Genomic DNA, 21,215 nt, shown 5'->3' on the forward strand with positions numbered 1-21,215 from the left:
ATTTTGATCCCTATAACTTTTCATCTATCATCAATTCTAAACTCTCCACAGTTGTGTTTTAACAAGGTTGATAACGTTTCTCATCTTCGTAACGCTTCAATTGTGTGTACGACTGATACTTTCAAGGTATCTCAAGATTTTTCACTTCACGCATATTATTGCTCCAATACAAAAATTAAAAAACCTTCCACATGCGATCCTCAGCATTAAACGTAAATAGACAAGACTTAGATTCTAAGGGATTTCTCTCTTGCAAAATTTACTTGATTTTCCACACAAAAGAAAGGTTATAAAGATAACCCCATCTCTCTGTAGAAAATAAACTTTTCATCTCCCAGCAACATCCTATAATACAGCATAACTTCTCCAAAAGCTTCTAACTGACCAATTCTCCTGTGGACTCTCGCATTATCTGTAAAACGACGCTATAACATAGAGCATGAAAGCCGATGACGCCGTCACTATAAGTTCCTGCAACCGAATTAGCACTGTTCAGTCAGTTCTTGTTACATCATCAAAAGCCTGGTTGACTGATATCACTTATGGAACTATTTAATTTACAGACCAGACCCTTCTCTTTGCTATATCTTAATTCAGCAATTGTGGCAACACATATCCAACTCATGTGTTCCCAATTCATACCTAATACTTGTGCATTTAGTTTTTATTTCAGTACAAGTACTTCTTATACCTATAGATGTCACAAATCAAAACAAACAGCACAATCATCTACAACCTAATCAACTAGTGCTGTTCATTGAGGCTTAGCCAACAATTGACCTAAATATCCTAAACCATTTTTTGATCAAAATGATCATTTTGTGTGGGACTAGTTAAGAGAAGGTTTCAAGCGAAGAGAGATGTAAGTTATGCAAAAAAAACAACCTGGTTGTTGTAAAGAACCATGGGTATGGAGTAGCCCATGTACTCGATGCCATTTAAGAACCCAGTGTATGCCTGCAAAACATTGTTCACTGAGAGTTAAACATAGGTATACACAATTAAAAGAACTCCTGACATATCTAATAACTAGATCAAACAATCAGGAGCATCCATAAAATAACGCTTGGACACATTTATATCACATATGCCGCTCTCTTTGAATAAACCTAATACTAGATGGTGCAACATAAAACGGATTCTTTAAAATAACGGAGTCTTGATGGATATGCATACCAAAGATGCTAAGAGTATAGAGCCAAAAACTAAGGAAAGAGAACGAAGAAGCCTCTTTCCCATTCTCAATCCCCGTCCACTTTCTTCGCCTTCCTCCTGCAGCCAGTGTCAAACATCAGTGCACATCAGGATTAAAAGAGCCACTAAGTGTACGGACATCAAAACATAAGGCTTCAAAAAAATTCAAAACTCACGTTATATATTGGAGATGAAGGTGCTTCAAAGGATTTTAATTTCTCAAAAATTCTGTAAACAAATACAAAAGACATGAACTGCAGCGGTTTGTATTCAACATTACGTTTTATCGCAATCCATGCACTCTGCAAAAGAAAGAAACAGAAAGAGTGGGAGAGGCTCATATCTGATTGTACTTGAAATGTCATATATGCATAAATGTGTAAGAAACAAGTCACTTTTTCTGCAAGAATTCAGTCATTTATGCATGATGTCTTGATTCATAAAGGGTACAGATAAAAAAAAAAAAAAAACTGACATTTCTAATAATAGCAAACCTCATATTTCTTAAAAACTACTTACAAACACAACTGATATTGCTAGGTTGATCAACATATCATTCTTGGAGGACCTGGAAAACCTGTAACAACAAGGGTAAATCATGAGTAGTAACAGATCCTGCTTTTGAATGATGAAAATTAATAATGCGAGTAGACTCATAAAGAATCTCTACCTTGGACCCCATGGTATAATGGGCTGCTTATCAGCATATTTAATGTCCTTGGAAACCTGAATTATGAAAAATTCACCAAGGATTGAGAAAGAAAGGTCATAGAGTTCAAGACAGCATATGACAAGAAAGAGGATACGATACACACCTTAAACGAACCAAAAGTCACACCCTTTTTCCTATTCATCAACTGGGCATACATGAGCTTATCATATGCCTTCTCAAGCTATCAAAAGGTAAAACAGAGACGTGTTAACAAGAAAAAAAAAAAAAAAAAATCACTTACAGGACTCCAAAGAAAGAGAGAGGTAACGTAACTTACTAGAGCAGCAGTGGCTTCATCACCGCTCCTCTGAGCATCTTTAAGTTTCCTTCCATAAGTTTGCTTGATCTTGTCAAATCCCTCTATAGGGTTAACACCAAGAACCTGAGAAGGTACACACACTCATGTCATGAGAAATACACAACGACCAACAAAACAAGTCCTTTATAGGGCTCTAACGATCAATTACCTCATACGGATTAAAGTCAGCATCAGACTGTGGATTACCAGCCGCAGACGAAGCAGCACGTATCACAATCCTGCTCTGTAACACCTTTCCGAGGGGAAGCCTGAGAATTTCAATCATCCTCATTACAATGATAACGTGTACCAAATGGTCTGATAAGCACAACAATGGAACTCTCTTAAGTGCAATTGAAAGTTGTAAACTTTATAGGCAACAGTAAGAAGCTCATCCACGAATTAAGCCGTCGGAATTCAATTGACAATGTTTATGAAGGAAGAAGATAACGGTTACCCACAAAATCCGTAAGTTTACACAACAAAAAGAACTATCAAACGATGATTCTTCGACTTTAAAGCCACCGAAGAGAAGTGGAAAACAAAAAAGCAGCATCAAGAGAAAGTACCTGACAAAAGAAGGCGATTTGGGAGCGCGAAGAGAGTTCCTGAGAGAAATTTGAGGATGATGGTAACGAAGCGCGTTTGATGTTGAGAAAGCCATGACGGAGGAGCAAGAAGTAGATAGTGCGGGAGCCATGGCAGAGCAGAGCTCTAGTAGGGTTAAAAGGAAACTAGAAGGTTGGTGATTGATGTTTGGAAGCTAATCATTCAATACTCAATAGTTTGTTAAGGCTAAAAACTGAGGCCTGACCAATAGTTCGCGTGGCCCAATGGATAAGGCGCTCGCCTCCGGAGGGGGATATTCTCGGTTCGACCTCCATCGTGAACGAATTAGGTAATAATAAAGACGGCCTGCTTTCTTCAGCCCAACTGATTTATCGGCCCAATCCAGTGTCTTTATTAGTTTGTTTTCGTGGGATCTCTGGTTTACTTACTTGCAGGGATTATCTCCCAATTCCAATCCAAACATGCCACACTTTTCTTATCTCTTTTTCAGATTTCAATCTCGTCCAAGAAATCGTTTAGTACTCACATTCAATTTGGAAATGTTTTTGCATAAATTGGGGTTGGATTTCCTACCTCTTTTTCACTAGATTGTGCATTATCAATTTATGAACTTTTTCTGGAAACATATTAAATTGTAGATCCAATATTTTATCTTAACAAATCTGGATCTGTTGAGAATGTTTTTCTGTAATTTAGAGAGGATTGTAATTGTGTAGTACATTTGATAATAAACTTAAATGTGAATTTTAGACTACCACCAAGTAATTATCATTTCAAAGAACAAACCAAATAGATAATAAAGAACTGTTAGAAAGTAAAATTGTATATAATAAGATAAGAAAAGACATTACAAAGTACAAACCTTCTCCAAGTAAACTTCTAACAAAACAAAAAAATAGATTTGGATTGGGAAATAATATCTAAAATCCTATTTAAAACAAAATAAAAACAAAAAAGATATAACGTTAAGGAAAAGGAAAATACTAGTAGAAAAAAAAAACATGTAGGCATCAAAAGGAATATTCTCAAGAGTTTTGGCTATAAAAAAAGGTAGAGCCGACTCAAGAGGTCTTCTTAACTCACACAAGAACCAACACAAAACAAAAAATATTAAGAAAGTGATATTATGACTTGCAGCCAAACACTCGGAAACAACAACACCAACAAATACCAGATCTGCGAGGAGATCGGCCGTGGCCGTTTCGGCACCGTCTCTCGCGTCTACGCTCCGGCCACCGGTGATTTCTTCGCTTGCAAAACCATCGACAAAGCCTCTCTCTCCGACGACCTTGACCGTGCCTGTCTCGACAACGAGCCTAAGCTCATGGCTCTCTTGTCCTATCACCCTAACATCGTTCAAATCCATGATCTCATCGACACTGATTCGACTCTCTCCATCTTCATGGAGCTCGTCCATCCCTCTGTTTCGATCTACGACCGTCTCGTCTCTTCTGGAACCTTCTTTGAGCCTCAGACGGCGTCGTTCGCTAAACAGATTCTCCAGGCGCTTTCGCATTGTCACCGATACGGCGTCGTTCACAGGGATATTAAACCGGAGAACATTCTGGTAGATCTACGAAACGATACGGTTAAGATCTGCGATTTCGGTTCAGGGATTTGGTTAGGTGAGGGAGAGACCACCGAAGGAGTCGTCGGAACGCCGTATTACGTGGCGCCGGAGGTTTTAATGGGATATTCTTACGGAGAGAAGGTCGATCTATGGAGCGCCGGCGTCGTTTTGTACACGATGCTCGCTGGAACTCCACCGTTTTACGGCGAGACAGCTGAAGAGATATTCGAAGCGGTACTCAGAGGAAATCTCCGTTTTCCGACGAAGATATTCCGGGGGGTTTCATCTATGGCTAAAGATTTCCTAAGGAAATTGATATGCAAAGATGCTTCTAGAAGATTCTCAGCCGAACAAGCATTAAGTAAGATTCTAAAACCATCAGATCTGTTTCTCTGTTGAATTTTTAATGTCAATAAATTTCATCTATTTTTAACAGATAATGTTATCTTATCCACACTAATCCATTTTTTAGTAGGTTGGTTTAATGATAAAGTGAACTAAATTTGGTATTTTGTAATTTTGTTTTGTTGCAGGGCACCCATGGATCCAAAGAGCAGGAGAAACAGAGGAGAGATTCATCTAGAAGATTCTCTCGGAGAAATAAATAAGTGTCAAGTGATAGCTTATCATCTCTCTCGGTGGTTTTTTATCTAACAAGTATGGAGGAGTGTCGGGCATGTAAATTTGGGTTATGGGCATTTTAGATTCCGCCAGCCTACCAACCTAGTAGAAGAGAAGACTCTGGAAAAGACTTTTAACCAAAAAAAAAGGAGCTGAATAATAAAAGAAGCTTGTTTGTTGTGGCTGCTTCTGAGTTTGGCGATGAGTTTTTTTTTTTTTTCTGCATTTGTTGCTTATGTGAATTTTGTTTGGCTTTTGAAAAGTCTTTTTAGGGGTAGAGACGGTAATGTAGAGAGGATAACAAATCTTTTTCCGCCTTTTACGGGTTTTTTTTTCCATGTGGGGTGAGTAAAAGGATGTGAGAAAGCAGAGTTGTACTCCTTTTTCTGCTTTTTTTTTTTTTTAATCAATAAAAATAGTTTATGTTATCCCTAATCTAACACTTTGTTGATAAAGACCTAATCTAACCTTTGCACATATAATTAAACGAAATAATTTTCTCAAGCAATGAAAAATGTCGTTCAGATACTTGGAGAAACCATATCTTTTTTTGTTTTTATTATCTGATTGTTATCCACTCTCTTATATTTAAATAGTACCTTTTTAATTCAAATGTTCGTTTACATGCGGATCCTATTTCAGTGTAGTGTCTTTTGATAACAACATTCCACCGATTTAAAGTTAATGCACACTTTTCGTAATAGATCAACTTTTTTCACTCATGACTATTTGATGTTGAAAACAAGTACGTTGAGGGAAAAACACGATGTACGGTGGTGGGCTAGTTAGGTACGTTTCTTCTGTTTTCTAAAAATTCCCCACATTCCAAAATTTCAAAACTACAGCACTTTTGTTGCAAAGTCAAATTATAAGAATAATCCTCTCAATTTTCTAGCATCTCCGTATGTTATTCTTTGTCTGCACCAAATATATATTGGAATCTTTCAAAAAAGATCAAAACCCACAAAGGTAATATATGGAATATTTATTTGATATGAGCATATTTTAAGCATATTCTTTCATAAATAGACCTCCAACGAAATTTCCAATCTCCATGAGATATTCCCACGTTAGTATATGCCGTGGATCAAACCCTTATTGATTCCTTTCTTGAAAGAGTCTCTTTAGTTATAACGTGACTCATTATGAGTCTTCTGAGTCAGTGGAAGTTACTACTGTTTGATTAACAATTCTAACATTTTTTTGGCCTACAATATTTTTATTTTTAATGTTCTCGTTTTAAATAAATGTGAACACATGAAATTCCCCTTTCATGAATGCATGAAAGGATCCTACATTATTTAAAGAATAAAATAAACTACATAATTAACCATAATTTGGCAGTCCTAATCAAAGGAATAATTATATTTTTTTAATCACATATTGCGTGCTACCTCACATGCCCTATGACTTGCATCAGCATGCCCATAACACTTTATAAATTATTACTAGCTCCGATACTATCCACAAGAATAATTAAATAAAGCTTATTCGAAAATTCATATGTTATTGATTGTGGCATTAGAAATCGCATGTCACGTAACTACGTGGCATAGTATATTAATTAGTTTATATCCATCATCAACACATAACAATCTTTAGTGGTGCATGTCAAGCGTCGTGGAGTCTAGCAAAGAATCCACTAACGTAGAATTCATTTTAATAATTCATGGTTGCAGATGTGGAATCATTTTTGCTTGGCAACAAGACGTGGAATCATTTGATAAACGGAAAGATGGAATCGTTATATCTGTTTTTCTTGTCTTTTGAATTGCTCTTAAAATAAATAAAAAGGTTATTCAAAAAAAAAATCAGATGAAACAAAACAAAATTTGGGAGAAACGAACGAGGTGGAGAAGGCAACACAACACTGAGGCCCTACCCATGTGGTACGGTTAGCTCAATGGATAAATATCTCATCGATGACTCTTGAGTTGTTGTTATATGGGGTATCGAGTAGACCCATAATTTATGCAAACAAAAATCAAATTTAAAATTAAGACCATAATTTGTGAAGGCAACTACTAATATTATATTATACGACTGCATTGACCGATTAAAATACAGTTGTTTCAATACTATTAGATCCAAAGTATTTTAGTGCTTTATTATATTCTAAAGAAGAGTCATTTGTACTAGGCTGTTACCTACAAATATTTACGAGCAATTAAAAATGGAAATCTAGTTCTGAAAGAAACATGCAAGAAGAGACAAACTTGACCTAATTTATTGAAACCTAACTTAACTCTATCATATATTGAATCTGTCAGAGCCTTAGCTAATAAGATATCGACATTTTTTACTATTCCTAACTGCGACATATTTCGAGAGACAATTATTTCATTAAAGAAATAATAGTATATAGTTACTCCCACAAATAATTTGTGCCGTTGTGGAACTGTCTCTTGGAGACGCGTTAAAGGCAGCGTTAGGAGCGGGACCCATTACGACTGGTGGTGATCAGCGGCTTGACAGATCACGTCATGTGGTCGACCGAAGAATCAACTACGTGGTGGTTGATAAGCTATCTTTCTTTTAGCAATTTGCCTTTGGATAGTAGCGATGCCGTATTATAAATTGTTTTTTTCTCCATTTTCTTTTTTTCTTTTTCTTCTGTCGATATTTGTCTAAAGATGGTTCGTACGGTAGCCTCGGAAGTCAAGCACAGAAAAAAGCAATCACGTGGTGAATAAAACAATCACGTACTATCCAATGCACCTTTGATTAAAACGAGGGAAATTAACGATAATAAACTAACTCATGTGGTTGAAATTTATTCATAACATACATTTAAACTAGGATTTAAGGTTTTATTATGATTTTAATTGTGGTCGAGAAACGTTTTAAAGAATTTCCGATTTTTCTTTTTAACTCGGGATATTAGATTTAACAAAAAAAAAACTCCGGATATTAGTTTTTGGTTTTGCAAGCGGTGACTATGGTCGACATCAAGACGGATCGGTCGATCCGATTATTATTCTTCAATTGGTTTTATGAACTCCTTCAATATATATGTAGTTTTCATGTGGGAATTTGGCAATTGAATTTAACAACGGATTAGCGACGGGTTAACGTCTTAACGACGTTTATTTTATAAAGACATTTGTTTTAAAGTTGAGCAAGGTTCATGCCTTGACAACTGTATATATTTAACCAAGAAAATTAAAAATATTATTGTTGGAAGCATAGCTGAAAAGAGGTTAGTTTAAAGATCATAAAGAGAAGATATTTGGTTTAGGAAATAACAAGTAGAAAGAGCATGGCACAAAAATAATTGGCATGCATGTTTAGCTATGAAAACCACAAATAACATGCTGTTGGAATGTGGCAAAGTAACACAATTACACTTTTATACATCATACATGACACACCGTTTTAAATTCTACTTCGTCATTTTCGTGAACTTTTTTCTTTTGCCGAGGGATATTTTCGTCCGTGTTGGCTGAAAATTCCACTTTCTGAATGGTGGTTTCTTTTATTATCCCCAACAACAATCTTCAGCTATGGCCTTATTTGTAGGTATACCCGAAAAAAACAAAACCATAAGGGCCCAACTTTTCGACCTTAAGATCCTTATTACGGACAATCCTGTTTTGTTTGTCGAAGAATCGCACCAGTAAATTCTAAAGATTCCTTTTCCTTACCCACAAAAAGAACATCCATAAACTCGCTCTACCGATCTCTTTCTCAGCTATGTTTAGATCAGTATATGAATATAGATCTTACATAGAGAACTAATTGATTAAACATATTGCTTCAACAAAATTTTCGTGAAATGTAGGAACCTTTACTTTGTAAGCTCAAGATGTTATTGAAATTGAACCTTTACAAGATGATAAAAAAATTTACGTATCTAATTTCAGTGGATGCCTCACGCAAACCAGATCGTCCAGCTTATTTCCATCCATCTTATACTGTGACACGCCTTTCATTTGGATATAGTGATCCCTAGCTTCCTTTCTTAAGCTCCTAAACGGCATCACTTCCCATTTCTTGTAATTTGACTTCTTCCTGGTCTCACTCATGTCCGGAGATCCCGAGACAGGTCCTTTTGTAGGGTCTGCATCGCCCCACACCTTGCAATTACCGAATTGTCCTGACCCATCCCTCTTCGAACTAGTTGGCTGTTGGCTCCTTTGTAGGCGTAAGGCAGCTGTGTGAGCTCTGCTTATCATTTCACGACTTGGCACACTTGACCAGTCCTCCTTTCTCTCGGATCTCATGGGAGAATGGATCCGTATTACCTGCCAAGCTTGATTTATTCAGAGAGACCACAAAAAGTTTAACGATTAGAGCAAAGTAGAATTATGGTTTTAACAAGTTATCTGTACACCAAGACACTCTAGAAGTTGGTAGTATGCCCTTCCTTGAAGTGGGTTGTGCCCTTTCCTTGGCGTGGAAAAGTAACGCGTCCTACATTGATAATAAAGATACAAAGGAAAAATATGATCAGAATCGTAAGTATCCAACCTCCCAAAGAGCTTTGGAAATATGAGAGATAGCAATATGGATAAAAGTTATTTAAGATACTTGCCACTCTGTGTATCCAGGATCAACAGTGAAACCATATATGTCAACAATATCGCACATGGACAATGCTAGTTCAATGGATTTCATCCCGGTTCCTTTGGCACCTCTGCGTAGGACAATTCCTTGGAAAAGATAAACAGGGTTTGGTATACGCTGTTACAAGATAAATTCAAAGTCGTGTAAGAATTGGGATAAAATCCATGTAAAAGCGACCGCAAGGATTCAGATTTCAGTCTCTTCAATTATGTTATGGATAAACGACCACAGTGGAAGTTGTAAAAACAAAACAAGTAATGATGTAGAAAAAAGAAAGAAAGAAAACGGTAATCATACCTTTATCATTTCATTGAAGTCTCGGTGGGTCACACTTTTTATTATAAGCACTTCATTGTCTGCAGTAAATGATAGTTACAGAAGGTTACATCACAAGGCCAAAGCTGCAATTTGCAATGAGCGCTTGAAGAAAATGAATCACAAGATGCAGCCAGACAGTTTCTCTTTCTAATGTGAGTACTAACCAGACCCATTGAGAATCTTAATCATGTTACGAGCTGCACCACGAACAACTAGTCGGAAATCCCTTTTCACTCCTACGTACTTGGCATACTTCTGCAACATAGTTCAACATGAATATAAGCAATGCCAGCAACAAAAATCAAAATTCAAGAATCAAGACCATGTCGAAGTGTCGGTAAACTCAAAGAAATCAGAGTGTTAGACATATTATTACCTCATTGACAGGAGCTTCATTGTCTCGAAATACAGCATCATGACTGTCAATCTCTTCTCCGAACTCTGTTTTTAACAGATCTCCAGAATTTCCAACAACAGCGCATTTATGAAACTGCCGTGGGTGAAAAGGAGGCTTCGCTGGAAGAATCACATTAAGATGCTCTTCACACAATGTACGATTATAACACTTATCAGCTCCCCTGAAACCCAAAAGATCAAAGAGTTCAACAAGAAAGATCAAACAACACAAGCAAACCATTAGACAAAAACGTTTAGAATCATACAACTGTGCAATTCTCATAGCTGCGTAGTCCAACCACCCATCAGGGCGTACATCGAGGTATTCTCTTGTCAATACTGTAGTCATATTGCGGTACTGCATTACCCAGAAACATTAGAATTGCGAGAAGTTCTAAAACAAGAAAAACTAATCAGAGAAAGAAAGAAGCACAAACCTGCTCCCATAAGAGAACTGCCTCACAAACATTATACTTGAACTCCAATGCTTCAAAAACTTTAAATTGTGCATTGTACTGTCATTGAAAGATAAGAATGCAAGTGTAAAAAACTTGATCACAATAAAACCAATGAAATCTCAAAAAGAAACCAGACAAGTGTAAACATACCCAAGTACTGTTAGTGCCTTCAGGGAACTTGAGGATAAGATTACAGTGATCGATAATATGGGCAGAGAGTCCAAGCCCTCTGTTAGCCTGCAACAACATTATTGTAACTCCCAAACACATCTGATTTATCCAAAATCAAAACTAGTGCGCCATAATAAACCAAAACTGTGGCATCGATCCAAATCCGAAGAATCCATATAGAAAAGTAACAAGTCCAGAATCAAAGAAACTGGGAAAGGAGACAAACCACGCACTGTTGAACGCTGGACTGAAAATCTGACAAGATCTGGATATCTTCCGGCTGAAGATCTAGTTTACGATTATTATCTGCGCGAGAGATGAAGAATCATATTGCTATTCGAACAATTGAAGTGTATATATAATGGAAAGGGAAAGGTACGGCGATAGATGACCTGCGAAGAAGGAAGATTGGATGGTGAAAACGAAAACGGAGAAAACAGCGACGCAGCCGAGAAGTTGAAGAAGCGGAAGTTTGCGGCCAGCTTGGTGAGATCTCATTCTTCAACCATGAAAGAGCGAATCCAATCCAATCCAATCCAAGGGAAGAGTAACGAAGCAGGTGAGTGTGATGATCCAAGAAACTCCAAAACTGATGCCGCCGGAGGATACTCTTAGTACGACGCCGTTTACGAGATCTAAATCCCAAGGACTAAATATGCAAAAAATAAATCCCACGTGACCTTTACTGAAAATACAAAACAAATACATACTTAAGTAACATATTTCTATGTGAATATCTAATTCAATAAATAGAGTTTTTATACATTTACTCGTATATCTAATCTCGCATAACATGTGTTTTTTTCGCTATTGTATACTGTATTTCTATTTTATGTAGATATTTTTCATATGTTTCTAATAAATATATTTTTTTGTAAGAAAAATAAATAAAAAAATAGTGATATATTATTTTAGGTTAAGCATAAATGTTAGCATATACTGTAGCATGTGTACCCTTGGCTTATAAATACTCTTCTTCTTGTTAAGAAATCAAAATCTCTATTATTTTTTTCTTCTTCGAGAAACAAACCTAAAAACAAAAATCTATCATCTATTTCTTTTCTAATACGTGATGCAGTTCTTTTCTCCATACAGAGATAATCAATCACCGATGCATGTAAGCGTCGCGATTAACGTATTTGTGTGAGTTCATCGTCTCAGAATTTCCAAAACTTTGTTCTTTGGTCATAAGTAATTCTATAGAGCAAACATAATAATACAACCAAGGGAAATCTAACTCTAAGTCGAAGAAGAAAGCAAGAGTTGAGCAGTCTTGTGCTCATTTTCGACGAATGGATGATCATCCGCGATACAATCATTTTCACAAGTTTGATGGTTACTCAACATTAACGAGCCGTCTCGTCCGTTGTTCGTTTCAGAATGTATGACAAAACTCGAGTTTCCAAATCCTGTGATCCGACCAATGCTTTGCTTACGGTTTCTTTCTCGCTCATCTTTAAGAAACATGTCGTCTTCAAGCAATCTTAGTACTTTCTCGGCTATGTTTCGAACCTTTAGACCACAATCGAACCCTCTCTCATCAATCCACTCCATCTTTATAGCATCTTCAATAATAGCTCTCTCATGTTGAAACTCACTGAATACACTTAGTGGGCCATTGAGCAACAAGTGGTTCAACATTGACAACGTGTTGCACATGCCGCGCCATTCCTTTCTATCAAACACTACCATTCTACAAAAAAAAATTACCAATCAATAAATTATATAGACACTAAACAGTAATCTGATTCTTGACTATTATGATGAATTACTATAAAATTTTCGGGATTTTTGATGCTTAAATGGTAATTTTATTGCCGTCAAAAAAAAATATGGTGATTTTTATTTTTGGTGTAGTATTGTGTTGATGAAATCATTGATGGTTCTGTGAATCTGTGATATTTATTTCTAAGTTGTTTTGCTTATATAACAGTGAGGCAAAATAACCTTTGACGTAGAATCTTCACGATTCTTTGGAATTGATCAACCTCAAAAGAAACTCTTGTTATGGCCGCCATGGAGCGTGAGTCTATGGATGAGTGATCGCTGCCCGTAACTTCTTCTGTCAATCTTCACATTAGACAGTTTATATTTCAACTCAATTAGTACAAGAGAGAGAGAGATATGCTAAAAATACCACAAAAACAAGTTTTGATTGCAAAAACACTTGATAATACTTGTAAAGGTTTCTAAAATATGAGAGATTTAGGTTTAGCAGGAAATAGGTTTATAACTTTAGTAAAGTTTACTCACAGTTCTTCTGCAGTAACATCGGTTACAGCAAGACGAGCAGTCTTGATCTTTTCCTTGATGAAGAAAGAAGCTTGCTTCTTCAATTCATGTAACACCGGATTCTGCATAAGCTTAGACATTCTGCTCGATCAATAAGCATCTATATAGATCATTCTCCTGTCTTCAATATATATTGGAGTACCTTATCAGAATTGTAGTACGTAAGAAGAACAACAACTCCACTATACCTAGAACAAAAAAAAGATCACCCACTCTTTGAACGTCAAAGGTGTAAATTAATAAACAATGGAAGAGATCAAGAGAGCAAGAAGAGACAAGAAACGGAGATTGAGAAACGGATGCTTTTATCTTTTAGTTTTCTGTTGCCTTCTTCGATTTATCTTCTAGATGATGTCATCTTTAAGTCTATAACTATTTCTTTCTCAAATATTTTACAACCTACGTGAAAAAATTCTTGATTAAGCTATTTTAAGATTATAAATTTATTCCGAAAACGGTTGAGGAATTTTTCATCGCGCGGATTTGGTCTTAAACGAATTAGTATTGATTCAAATGAAACGATTGATTGAAAACCTAGATAACGTTGTTGAGATATGATCAACTTGTAATTCTATAATTATATTCCATGAAATAAGGAAACATTCTTACTTTAGACAAAAAAACAAAAACAAAAAGGAAACATTCTTACTTGTGCAATTGCAGCAAATGAAAAATGAAATTTGTGAACCAAGTTAAATAAAGCATCTTTAGATGCACTAAGGGCATCTCCAACCCACCCACATCTATAGAGGTGTTAAGATATTATTGTACAAGTAATGAAGACTTCTTTAAGAAATTAGGCTATTAACAATTAGACTCTATCATCAACCACTAAACCATCACATTAGTTTACTTTTTTACCTTTTCCTTCGGTTTAGTCTAAAGTCAAACGTCATTTTTTTCTTGGTGCGAGTATGGTTAGCCTCGTAGATGATATAACCATCATAACTTACTATATCGTTAAAATCGAATATAGTTTTTGTTCATATATTATATGCAATGTAATTGCTAATGATAGAATTTTTTATGATTAGATTGAATAATTATTATGATGTGGGTCAGCCCAAAAGCCCACAGAAAAGGAGTATTAATGGAAAACATGTGAATAGTTTCTTCTTCCCCTTTTCTCAAACTAAAGGATAAAAAAGCTTTCTTTTTCTCTCTCTCTATCATCTCTGTCAAATTCAAAATTCGAGTATTCGAAAAATCCAGCTCCAAAATCGTTGATTAGCAGCGACTAAAACCCAAAGTTTCCTCCAATTTTAACGAATTACTTCGTGGGTCAATCTCATAATCTGGGAACACTCTTTCGGTTTTGATTTTGTTGGCAGCATCTATTCTAAGCGAAATGATGGGAAGTAAAAGAGAAGAAGAGAGGAACGAGAAGATTATTCGTGGGCTTATGAAGCTTCCACCGAATCGTCGTTGTATCAACTGCAATAGCCTTGTAATTTTATCTAACTCTCTCTCCCTTTTACCAATTTTTGTCTTCCTTCAAAGGCTTAATTTGTTCTCTAAATTGTTCCTGTGAGTGTATCAACTGAGTTTTGAACTGATGGGTTTCAGCTTCTGTGATTATGATTTCTATAATCTTGTGAAAGATATGTTTTTTTTGGGGGGCTTGTGTTTGTCTAGAAAATGTTTTGATTTATGTCCTTCGATGGGTTCTATCAGTGAAGTTAATCTGCAAAGCCAAGTAATTTGTTTATTTCCAGATATAGAAATGGAAAGAGAAGCTCGCAAAGCTACAATTTTTCGTTCATTTGTGTGAATTTGGATTTAATTCCATTCTGGCTATATTATAGTAAGACTTGCAAATGATGCAGGGCCCTCAATATGTTTGCACAACTTTCTGGACCTTCGTATGCATGGCTTGTAGCGGGATACAGTGAGTACCTTCCCCTTCCTATATACTTTCTTTGCAACTATTCCTGACCTCTCTTGTGTTCCTTCCTTGTCAGTATCGTACGCTGGTTTGTGTTACCTTTTCTCTTTCCATGATTTACTTTATCATCTTACATCTTACATTTACAGTTAAGTTATATGTAATTTGTAAAGTAGGAATAAGTAACCTTTTTGTTAACGGTTTCCTATGTTCATCCCACGATTAAGTTTTCTGCTATATTGTAAGCTATCGAGTCTAAATTAGTTTAAATATTTGTAGACAGGACTCATTGTGATCCCCCAGAAGCATGGCTAATGCATTGTCTTACAAAATATACATTTATATCTAGTGTTTGATTGTTTTTGTGGGCTTTAGTTTTTGTTTCATGCACCTGATTTCGTCGACAGATTGTGTGAGCTGATTTTTTTGGCATCATTGTATTTGGTGGCTGACTTATACCTTTTATTTTATTACTCTTGTACTGATATAACAGAATTCTCAATCTATTCAGTGGATCCCTTTTTATTTATGTCTCTTGTCTTGATTTGGTAAATTTTGGTGCAACTGTTATACGAGACTTGTTATCATTGAAAAGGAAATATAGGCTTATGTGAAATGAGCAGCTGTAATCTTTCTTCGCGTTATTTTTAGGTATATTCGGAAGTATTTCTTTCTCCAGCTGTGCATCGTTTCATATGCGGTTATAGGGTTCTTTTGATGCATATTTAAGTATAGGGAGGTGCAGTGTGCATTTTATTTATTACGATTTCCTGTTTCCTAGCTAAGTTACACTGCCTTGATGTAGTGAATATGTTCCTACCTTTTCTTTTTCTCTTAGTTTCAGTTTTTCATGGTTTATTTTATTTTGATGACCTGCAGCCGCGAATTCACTCATCGTGTGAAATCTGTGTCAATGTCAAAGTTTACTTCTAAAGAAGTTGAAGTACTTCAAAATGGTGGTAATCAGGTAGTATTGATGCTAAAGTTTCAATTTTCTAAATTTTCCTTAGATAGATGTTTCCGTCTGTAGCTTATGAGAGTTTTCTATTTCAGCGCGCCCGAGAAATATATTTGAAAAACTGGGACCACCAACGACAGAGGCTTCCAGAAAACAGGTTTAAATAATTAGTTTTCCTTGGTGTTCATGTTTGAGCAGCCAGAAACATTGCTTTTTTGAAAAAAGAAAAAATATGATCTGTTTAAAATCCATGATATGTTGTTGTTGTTCTTTGGCAGTAATGCTGAGAGAGTTCGCGAATTTATCAAAAATGTGTATGTGCAAAAGAAATATGCAGGCGCAAATGATGCGGACAAGCCTTCGAAAGATAGTCAGGCAAGATTATCTTGTTTCTTTTATGCCATCTTTCTAAATTTGACTCATATTTTGCTGCAATATTTAGGATAAAATCTTATATCCAAAGCAGCAATGTATTTGAGTGAAATTTTCCGTCTAAGTGTGTTCTATTGGTAGTACTTTTCTTTTTCTTTAGGATTTATTTTATACTTGAACTTTCTAATCTAACAATACAATATTATGGGTTTTAAGATGATCAATGTTGCTCTGAAGCTCAAGGTAGTCATATAGGTCTTCTAGTGTCTGATACTTATTATTTCTTTTGACTTGCTCTAAATTCAACCATGTGCATGCATGCATGGAACACTTATTTATTTTTCATTTTCCCTGTAATGCAATGGACAGGACCATGTAAGTTCTGAAGATATGACACGACGGGCCAACTCCTATCATTCTTACTCCCAAAGCCCTCCTTACGATTATCAGTATGAAGAGCGCCGTTATGGGAAAATACCCTTGGGATTTACCGGCAAGTCTGCTTCAGTGAAAGGTCTTCATGCAAAAGCCTCTAGTTTTGTATACAGCCCCGGACGTTTTAGTGATCATATGTTTGAAGACCAATTCTCAAATGAGGACTCAGCTCCAAGGGCTTCAGATTATTCTGTTTCGAGTGCAGGAGATCCGTTCAGGTCTGATATACAGTCACCAAATTTTCAGCAGGAAGCTGAATTTCGTAGTCCCCAGTTTCAGCATTCAAATGCCCCTCCAAGTGAAAACTTATTTCCAGGCAGGCAACATCAGGTAATAATACCCACATCCTCTAGGAATCTTGTTTGTATCTGGGCTAAGAGTTTTTTTGTTACAATTGTAAATCACCTCCTGGTGGAAAAAGTGAGTTTACCGATGTTCCAATTTCTTCGTTCAGAGAACTACATCTTCTGGGAGTGTCAGATCAGTTGACAGTAATTTCATGTCTATCAAGTCATATACTTCGGGTGGTTTAGGGGAAGCCGTATCTGAAAGTCGTCAAAATACAGGAAGCCAGCAAGGTAAAACATCTAATCATGTTCCTTTAGTAGCAGAGTCGACAAAGGCTCCTATAGATTTGTTTCAGTTGCCAGGAGCGCCAGTGGCTCAATCTGTCGATACATTTCAACCTTCAATAGCACCCCGATCTCCACCTGTGAATCTTCAACAAGCTCCACAGACATACTCATTTACCCCGGCAAATTCGTTTGCTGGAAATTTGGGTCAGCAACCCACTTCAAGACCATCAGAATTGTCTGCGCCTAAGAACGAAGGTTGGGCTTCTTTTGACAATCCCATGCCTGCTGCAAAATCTACAAACGTTATTACCTCCCCTGGAGATTTCCAGTTGGAACTGAAAATTGAAGAGATTCTACAGCCTAGCACAAGCATGCAATTGCCACCCTATCCATCAACTGTGGACCAGCATGCTTTGTCGATACCAAGTCCATGGCAGGAAGATCTCTCGAATGTTCTAAAAGATGTTGTCGATAACCCGGTGAGTCTTAAGTCTTTGCTCTGTCTTTTCAATTATATTATCGCGGGTGCAGCATGAGTAAATAAAAAGGAAAATGTTTCATGTGCCACCATCTCATCCTTGCATTGACTATGATACTTCTTTCATTCATGAAAATTGTGATGATCCTGTACATGTTGGGCTCGGCAAACAGGCTGGTCTCATGTTTTATGGAATTTATTGGCCAAGCTGTAATCTGACAAACTAAATACTGTAGTTACTTATGTCTGAAATAACGGCATGATTCCACAATCAAGATTAGCATTCATACTTGGGATGTAATGAACTAACTCCTACCCAACCTGTTTTTAGCAGCCGTGGAATGCCTTTCCCGACTCTATTGAGGCCAATCCTTTGGACAGCAGTAGGAATATTCACCAACAGGTAGATGGAGCAAGTACTTCGTCATATAACACTGATCACCAGCATTTGGAATCACAAGTTTTAGAGGTTGTTGCATTTTCCCTTATCACGTCAGTGTATTTTGGATGAATCTCTTTGTTGATTCCTCTGTGATGATGTCAAGTCACAGGAATTAAGCAATGATGGCACCCAAACAACCAGAATCCCTGCTGGCTCTTCTGCTTTTGGTTTTCCAGGAAATATTGGCATGGCACCATCATACTCGGTACTCCCCTCTTATGGTTTCAGTTATGCTTTGCAGTTTTCCCTTATATCCTTATCGACCTCCCTCCTTTTAACTTGCCTATCCATTATCTAGTCTTTGATCGATTGAGATCTTTATTCGCAGGAAGAAGCTTGGCAGCATGTAAATGAACAAAAGTCAGCTAATCCATTTGATCTCCCCTATGATTCTGAGTTCGACTCAAATGACATGGTATGTAGAGCCTTGTTCATGCATTTGTCTTACAATCAAATCAGATCTCACACCATCATTTGTATGCAATGGTGTAATGTTGTAGAAACTAGAGAATCTAAAATATCTAAGTTGGGTGACGACTTCAAATCTTGTTCAGTGGAATTATCATGTTCTTTTTGAGAGATAGTATATCATATGGATTTGATAGGAAAAGAACATTTTCCTTTCTCAATTATCCAAATCAAAGAAGCTAGGCAGGAAATCTAGAGAATCCCTTACTTTCCCAAGCTCAGTATCTATCCAAAAGACCCTATCTGTTTTTCTCATTCTATTTTTGATTCTGCATTTTGTCTGATCTTTTTCCTGTTAATTTTTCTTCGATGTTTTTAGGATATCCTCGTAATATAGTTCATGTGGAGCTCATCTTAACCTAGACTTTCGATAAGCATATTTGCAAACTGTCTATGTCATTCAATGGTTCATTTGATAAAACACAACATAGGTCGTGCAAGATTACAAGTGAATTTCTGAATACATCACTAAAAGCCTTTTTTTTAAATTCTATATTTGACTTTGTCGTGGTTGTAATTAATGCCAGTTCTTGGACATGAGTTCGTTACAAGGGGCACTGCCCGATATCCAGACACCACAAGCCTTCCTTAATGGTGTATCACAACCGTGGCTCGCTGCAGATTCTGTACCCTCGTACTTACCTGCTCCAGCAGTCGCACAAGGTGATATTAATTATGTGCTATGAAGTATACTCCTTTCTTTTTATTAGTTCCCTACAGGAAATTTATCACCTTACTATGTTGCATGAAATATCAATTCACAAGTCCGATGTTCGCCCCCTTCAAAGTGTAGCTATTAAAAAATTCCGTCTTGTCAAAGTTTGAGTTGAAAATGTTCTCATGAAAGAAAGTAAATATTTATGGTTGTGCACACTACATATATCTGATACTCTCTCTGGCTGACTATTAGGAACCTATCCTTGTAACCTTATAGGCCTTGTACGTTATCTAATTCTATGATTTTTTTTGCTGCAGGTGGCTTAGCATACATGGCAGGGCAAGCATCAACGTAAGTTTCAAAATGTGATAATGTAATCTTTAAGATATGATGGTATTTGCATATGATTACTGCGATGCTTTTGAGTGAAAAATCCAAAAAGTGGTATGTTCGTTTGTTTGATAATGTGATAGATCCTTTGGTTACATTTTTGAACGCATAGCGAGAATTATCCTCAAAGAATGATTTAGTGAGAAGATATTTTGTTTCTACGGAGGAGCTTATCTTTTTGGCTTATTACATGGATGTAGGAATTCAGCAGCACAAGGCCCTGTTGCATTTACTGGAGGCAATCCATTTGCTTAGACACACCTCGGTCTTCTTCATCTTCTTCTTCACTTATGCCTAGATGCTTCATCTTTGGATTCATCTTCATTTAGTGCCTTCCATATTTTTTTAAAAAAAAGAAGAAACCAGCCTTATTGTGCAATGTGTTTATTTCTTTGTTCGGAACCGACTTGAGCTGTATGTACCTTTGATTTGAGTGTATTTGCAAGTGGACATGACTGTCATGATTAATAATAAGTCGGACTCAACCAAAAAGCAAAGAGATACGAAACAAGCAGGTGCAACTCATAAACATGAATGCAACTTGACTTAGCTTTGATGTCTTGTGATCGAGAAGTTGGAATCTCTCTTTTTTCGGAATTCATTTTTCTGCGTTCAGAAAACTACGTCATCCTGGGAGTTTCTGAAAATGGTCAAAATACAAGAAGCCAGCAATATGAAATATCTAGTCATGCATGTATCTTTAGTAGCAGAGTTAGCAAAGGCTCCACCAAATGGTTCACTTTTGTTATATGCAAGAAGAGACGATTGGTGGTGGAATAACAATAATATGTTTGTAATCTTTTTTTCTTTGTCAACATTTATAAGTATAATAACAAATTGTATTCATTAGTAATAAATATTCCTTTGATTTATGGGATAGATATATAAAGTTGACAAAAAAATAAAGGATTGATAGATAAAATTTAGCAAGGACGACTGCAATTGCACACACGTTGGGGAGGTAATGAAGGTGATATTTGAGTTGCATCAGTACATTGGCAAAGATCATATCTAAATCTCTTGTTTTTGAAATCGCCTAAGCAAGCCTTGTTCCCATCATTTCCGCATTTTCCAGTGAACATTTGATTTAGGTGACACCTCTTGTTCGCACCTTCTACGTCTTTTGTTTTGTTTCAACAACAACGACAAACATATTTTTTTATTTTGTAGTTAACAACGACAATTTAAATAAACTAATTGATAATGCAACCGAATTGAAGTTAATTTGATATATAATTCTATATCTATACAAGTGATGAATCAAAACTAATATGTTATTACCTTGAATATAGCTCACGACAAGAAACATGAAAACACAAGAAACCATCAGTAAAATAGCAGATTTCATCATTCAAAGGCTGTTTGAGATTGTCTACTCTGTCTTAAAC

At 36.3% G+C, this 21,215-nt stretch overlaps 7 protein-coding genes and 1 pseudogene across 15 annotated transcripts; 3 read left to right on the forward strand and 5 right to left on the reverse strand.

Annotated features, from left to right (window-relative positions):
- Window positions 1–55: 55 nt before the first annotated feature.
- On the reverse strand, window positions 56–3,315 carry CJD1 (Chloroplast J-like domain 1). Its single transcript, NM_100737.4, has 10 exons — window positions 2,774–3,315; window positions 2,374–2,473; window positions 2,184–2,288; window positions 2,010–2,087; window positions 1,865–1,920; window positions 1,714–1,771; window positions 1,371–1,496; window positions 1,177–1,272; window positions 886–957; window positions 56–471 (listed from the first exon to the last, which is right to left on the reverse strand). The coding sequence occupies exons 1-10, from the start codon at window positions 2,902–2,904 to the stop codon at window positions 409–411; spliced, it is 885 nt and encodes a 294-aa protein (NP_563823.1). The 5' UTR covers window positions 2,905–3,315; the 3' UTR covers window positions 56–408.
- AT1G44570 lies at window positions 3,024–3,096 on the forward strand (annotated as a pseudogene).
- A 192-nt stretch (window positions 3,316–3,507) lies between the features above and the next one.
- On the reverse strand, window positions 3,508–4,290 carry AT1G08645 (uncharacterized protein; the record flags this gene model as incomplete). The annotated part of the gene is made up of 3 exons (NM_001331782.1): window positions 3,508–3,525; window positions 3,637–3,702; window positions 3,946–4,290. The coding sequence occupies 3 exons, from the start codon at window positions 4,288–4,290 to the stop codon at window positions 3,508–3,510; spliced, it is 429 nt and encodes a 142-aa protein (NP_001323357.1).
- PPCK1 (phosphoenolpyruvate carboxylase kinase 1) lies at window positions 3,819–5,504 on the forward strand. Of its 2 annotated transcripts, NM_001198012.1 has the most exons (3): window positions 3,849–4,705; window positions 4,820–4,870; window positions 5,172–5,393. In NM_001198012.1, exons 1-2 carry the CDS (start codon window positions 3,901–3,903, stop codon window positions 4,843–4,845), a joined length of 831 nt encoding a protein of 276 aa, NP_001184941.1. In that variant the 5' UTR covers window positions 3,849–3,900; the 3' UTR covers window positions 4,846–4,870; window positions 5,172–5,393. The 2 variants fall into 2 exon arrangements, with proteins under 2 accessions (NP_172341.1, NP_001184941.1); NM_100738.3 differs by lacking the exon at window positions 4,820–4,870 and having other exon boundaries at window positions 3,819–4,705; window positions 4,878–5,504.
- Window positions 5,505–8,598: 3,094 nt separating this feature from the next.
- MGP2 (MALE GAMETOPHYTE DEFECTIVE 2) lies at window positions 8,599–11,584 on the reverse strand. Of its 3 annotated transcripts, NM_180609.4 has the most exons (11): window positions 11,267–11,584; window positions 11,101–11,180; window positions 10,854–10,940; window positions 10,683–10,760; window positions 10,512–10,603; window positions 10,226–10,427; window positions 10,014–10,104; window positions 9,829–9,887; window positions 9,500–9,648; window positions 9,297–9,378; window positions 8,599–9,209 (listed from the first exon to the last, which is right to left on the reverse strand). In NM_180609.4, exons 1-11 carry the CDS (start codon window positions 11,370–11,372, stop codon window positions 8,811–8,813), a joined length of 1,425 nt encoding a protein of 474 aa, NP_850940.1. In that variant the 5' UTR covers window positions 11,373–11,584; the 3' UTR covers window positions 8,599–8,810. The 3 variants fall into 3 exon arrangements, with proteins under 3 accessions (NP_850940.1, NP_172342.3, NP_001320197.1); NM_100739.6 differs by having other exon boundaries at window positions 8,599–9,378; NM_001331783.1 differs by lacking the exons at window positions 11,101–11,180; window positions 11,267–11,584 and having other exon boundaries at window positions 8,611–9,378; window positions 10,854–10,974.
- A 293-nt stretch (window positions 11,585–11,877) lies between these two features.
- On the reverse strand, window positions 11,878–13,294 carry AT1G08670 (ENTH/VHS family protein). 2 transcript variants are annotated; one of them, NM_100740.5, is made up of 3 exons: window positions 13,128–13,294; window positions 12,822–12,944; window positions 11,878–12,567 (listed from the first exon to the last, which is right to left on the reverse strand). In NM_100740.5, the coding sequence occupies exons 1-3, from the start codon at window positions 13,244–13,246 to the stop codon at window positions 12,114–12,116; spliced, it is 696 nt and encodes a 231-aa protein (NP_172343.2). In that variant the 5' UTR covers window positions 13,247–13,294; the 3' UTR covers window positions 11,878–12,113. The 2 variants fall into 2 exon arrangements, with proteins under 2 accessions (NP_172343.2, NP_001321724.1); NM_001331784.1 differs by having other exon boundaries at window positions 12,822–13,294.
- Window positions 13,295–14,278: 984 nt separating this feature from the next.
- ZIGA4 (ARF GAP-like zinc finger-containing protein ZIGA4) lies at window positions 14,279–20,662 on the forward strand. Of its 5 annotated transcripts, NM_001035925.2 has the most exons (14): window positions 14,285–14,613; window positions 14,993–15,054; window positions 15,931–16,018; window positions 16,105–16,166; window positions 16,288–16,384; window positions 16,751–16,895; window positions 17,022–17,146; window positions 17,271–17,870; window positions 18,201–18,338; window positions 18,421–18,516; window positions 18,640–18,726; window positions 19,307–19,442; window positions 19,755–19,788; window positions 20,028–20,662. In NM_001035925.2, the coding sequence occupies exons 1-14, from the start codon at window positions 14,515–14,517 to the stop codon at window positions 20,080–20,082; spliced, it is 1,824 nt and encodes a 607-aa protein (NP_001031002.1). In that variant the 5' UTR covers window positions 14,285–14,514; the 3' UTR covers window positions 20,083–20,662. The 5 variants fall into 5 exon arrangements, with proteins under 5 accessions (NP_001184942.1, NP_850941.1, NP_001031002.1 ...); NM_001198013.1 differs by having other exon boundaries at window positions 14,279–14,613; window positions 16,751–17,146; window positions 18,415–18,516; window positions 20,028–20,293; NM_180610.4 differs by having other exon boundaries at window positions 14,284–14,613; window positions 16,751–17,146.
- SCRL3 (SCR-like 3) lies at window positions 20,660–21,203 on the reverse strand. Its single transcript, NM_001035926.2, has 2 exons — window positions 21,109–21,203; window positions 20,660–20,947 (listed from the first exon to the last, which is right to left on the reverse strand). The coding sequence occupies exons 1-2, from the start codon at window positions 21,176–21,178 to the stop codon at window positions 20,751–20,753; spliced, it is 267 nt and encodes an 88-aa protein (NP_001031003.1). The 5' UTR covers window positions 21,179–21,203; the 3' UTR covers window positions 20,660–20,750.
- Between the last annotated feature and the right edge of the window lie 12 nt (window positions 21,204–21,215).

This window comes from Arabidopsis thaliana (genome assembly GCF_000001735.4).
Source record: "Arabidopsis thaliana chromosome 1 sequence".
In the NCBI taxonomy this organism is placed as follows: domain Eukaryota; kingdom Viridiplantae; phylum Streptophyta; class Magnoliopsida; order Brassicales; family Brassicaceae; genus Arabidopsis; species Arabidopsis thaliana.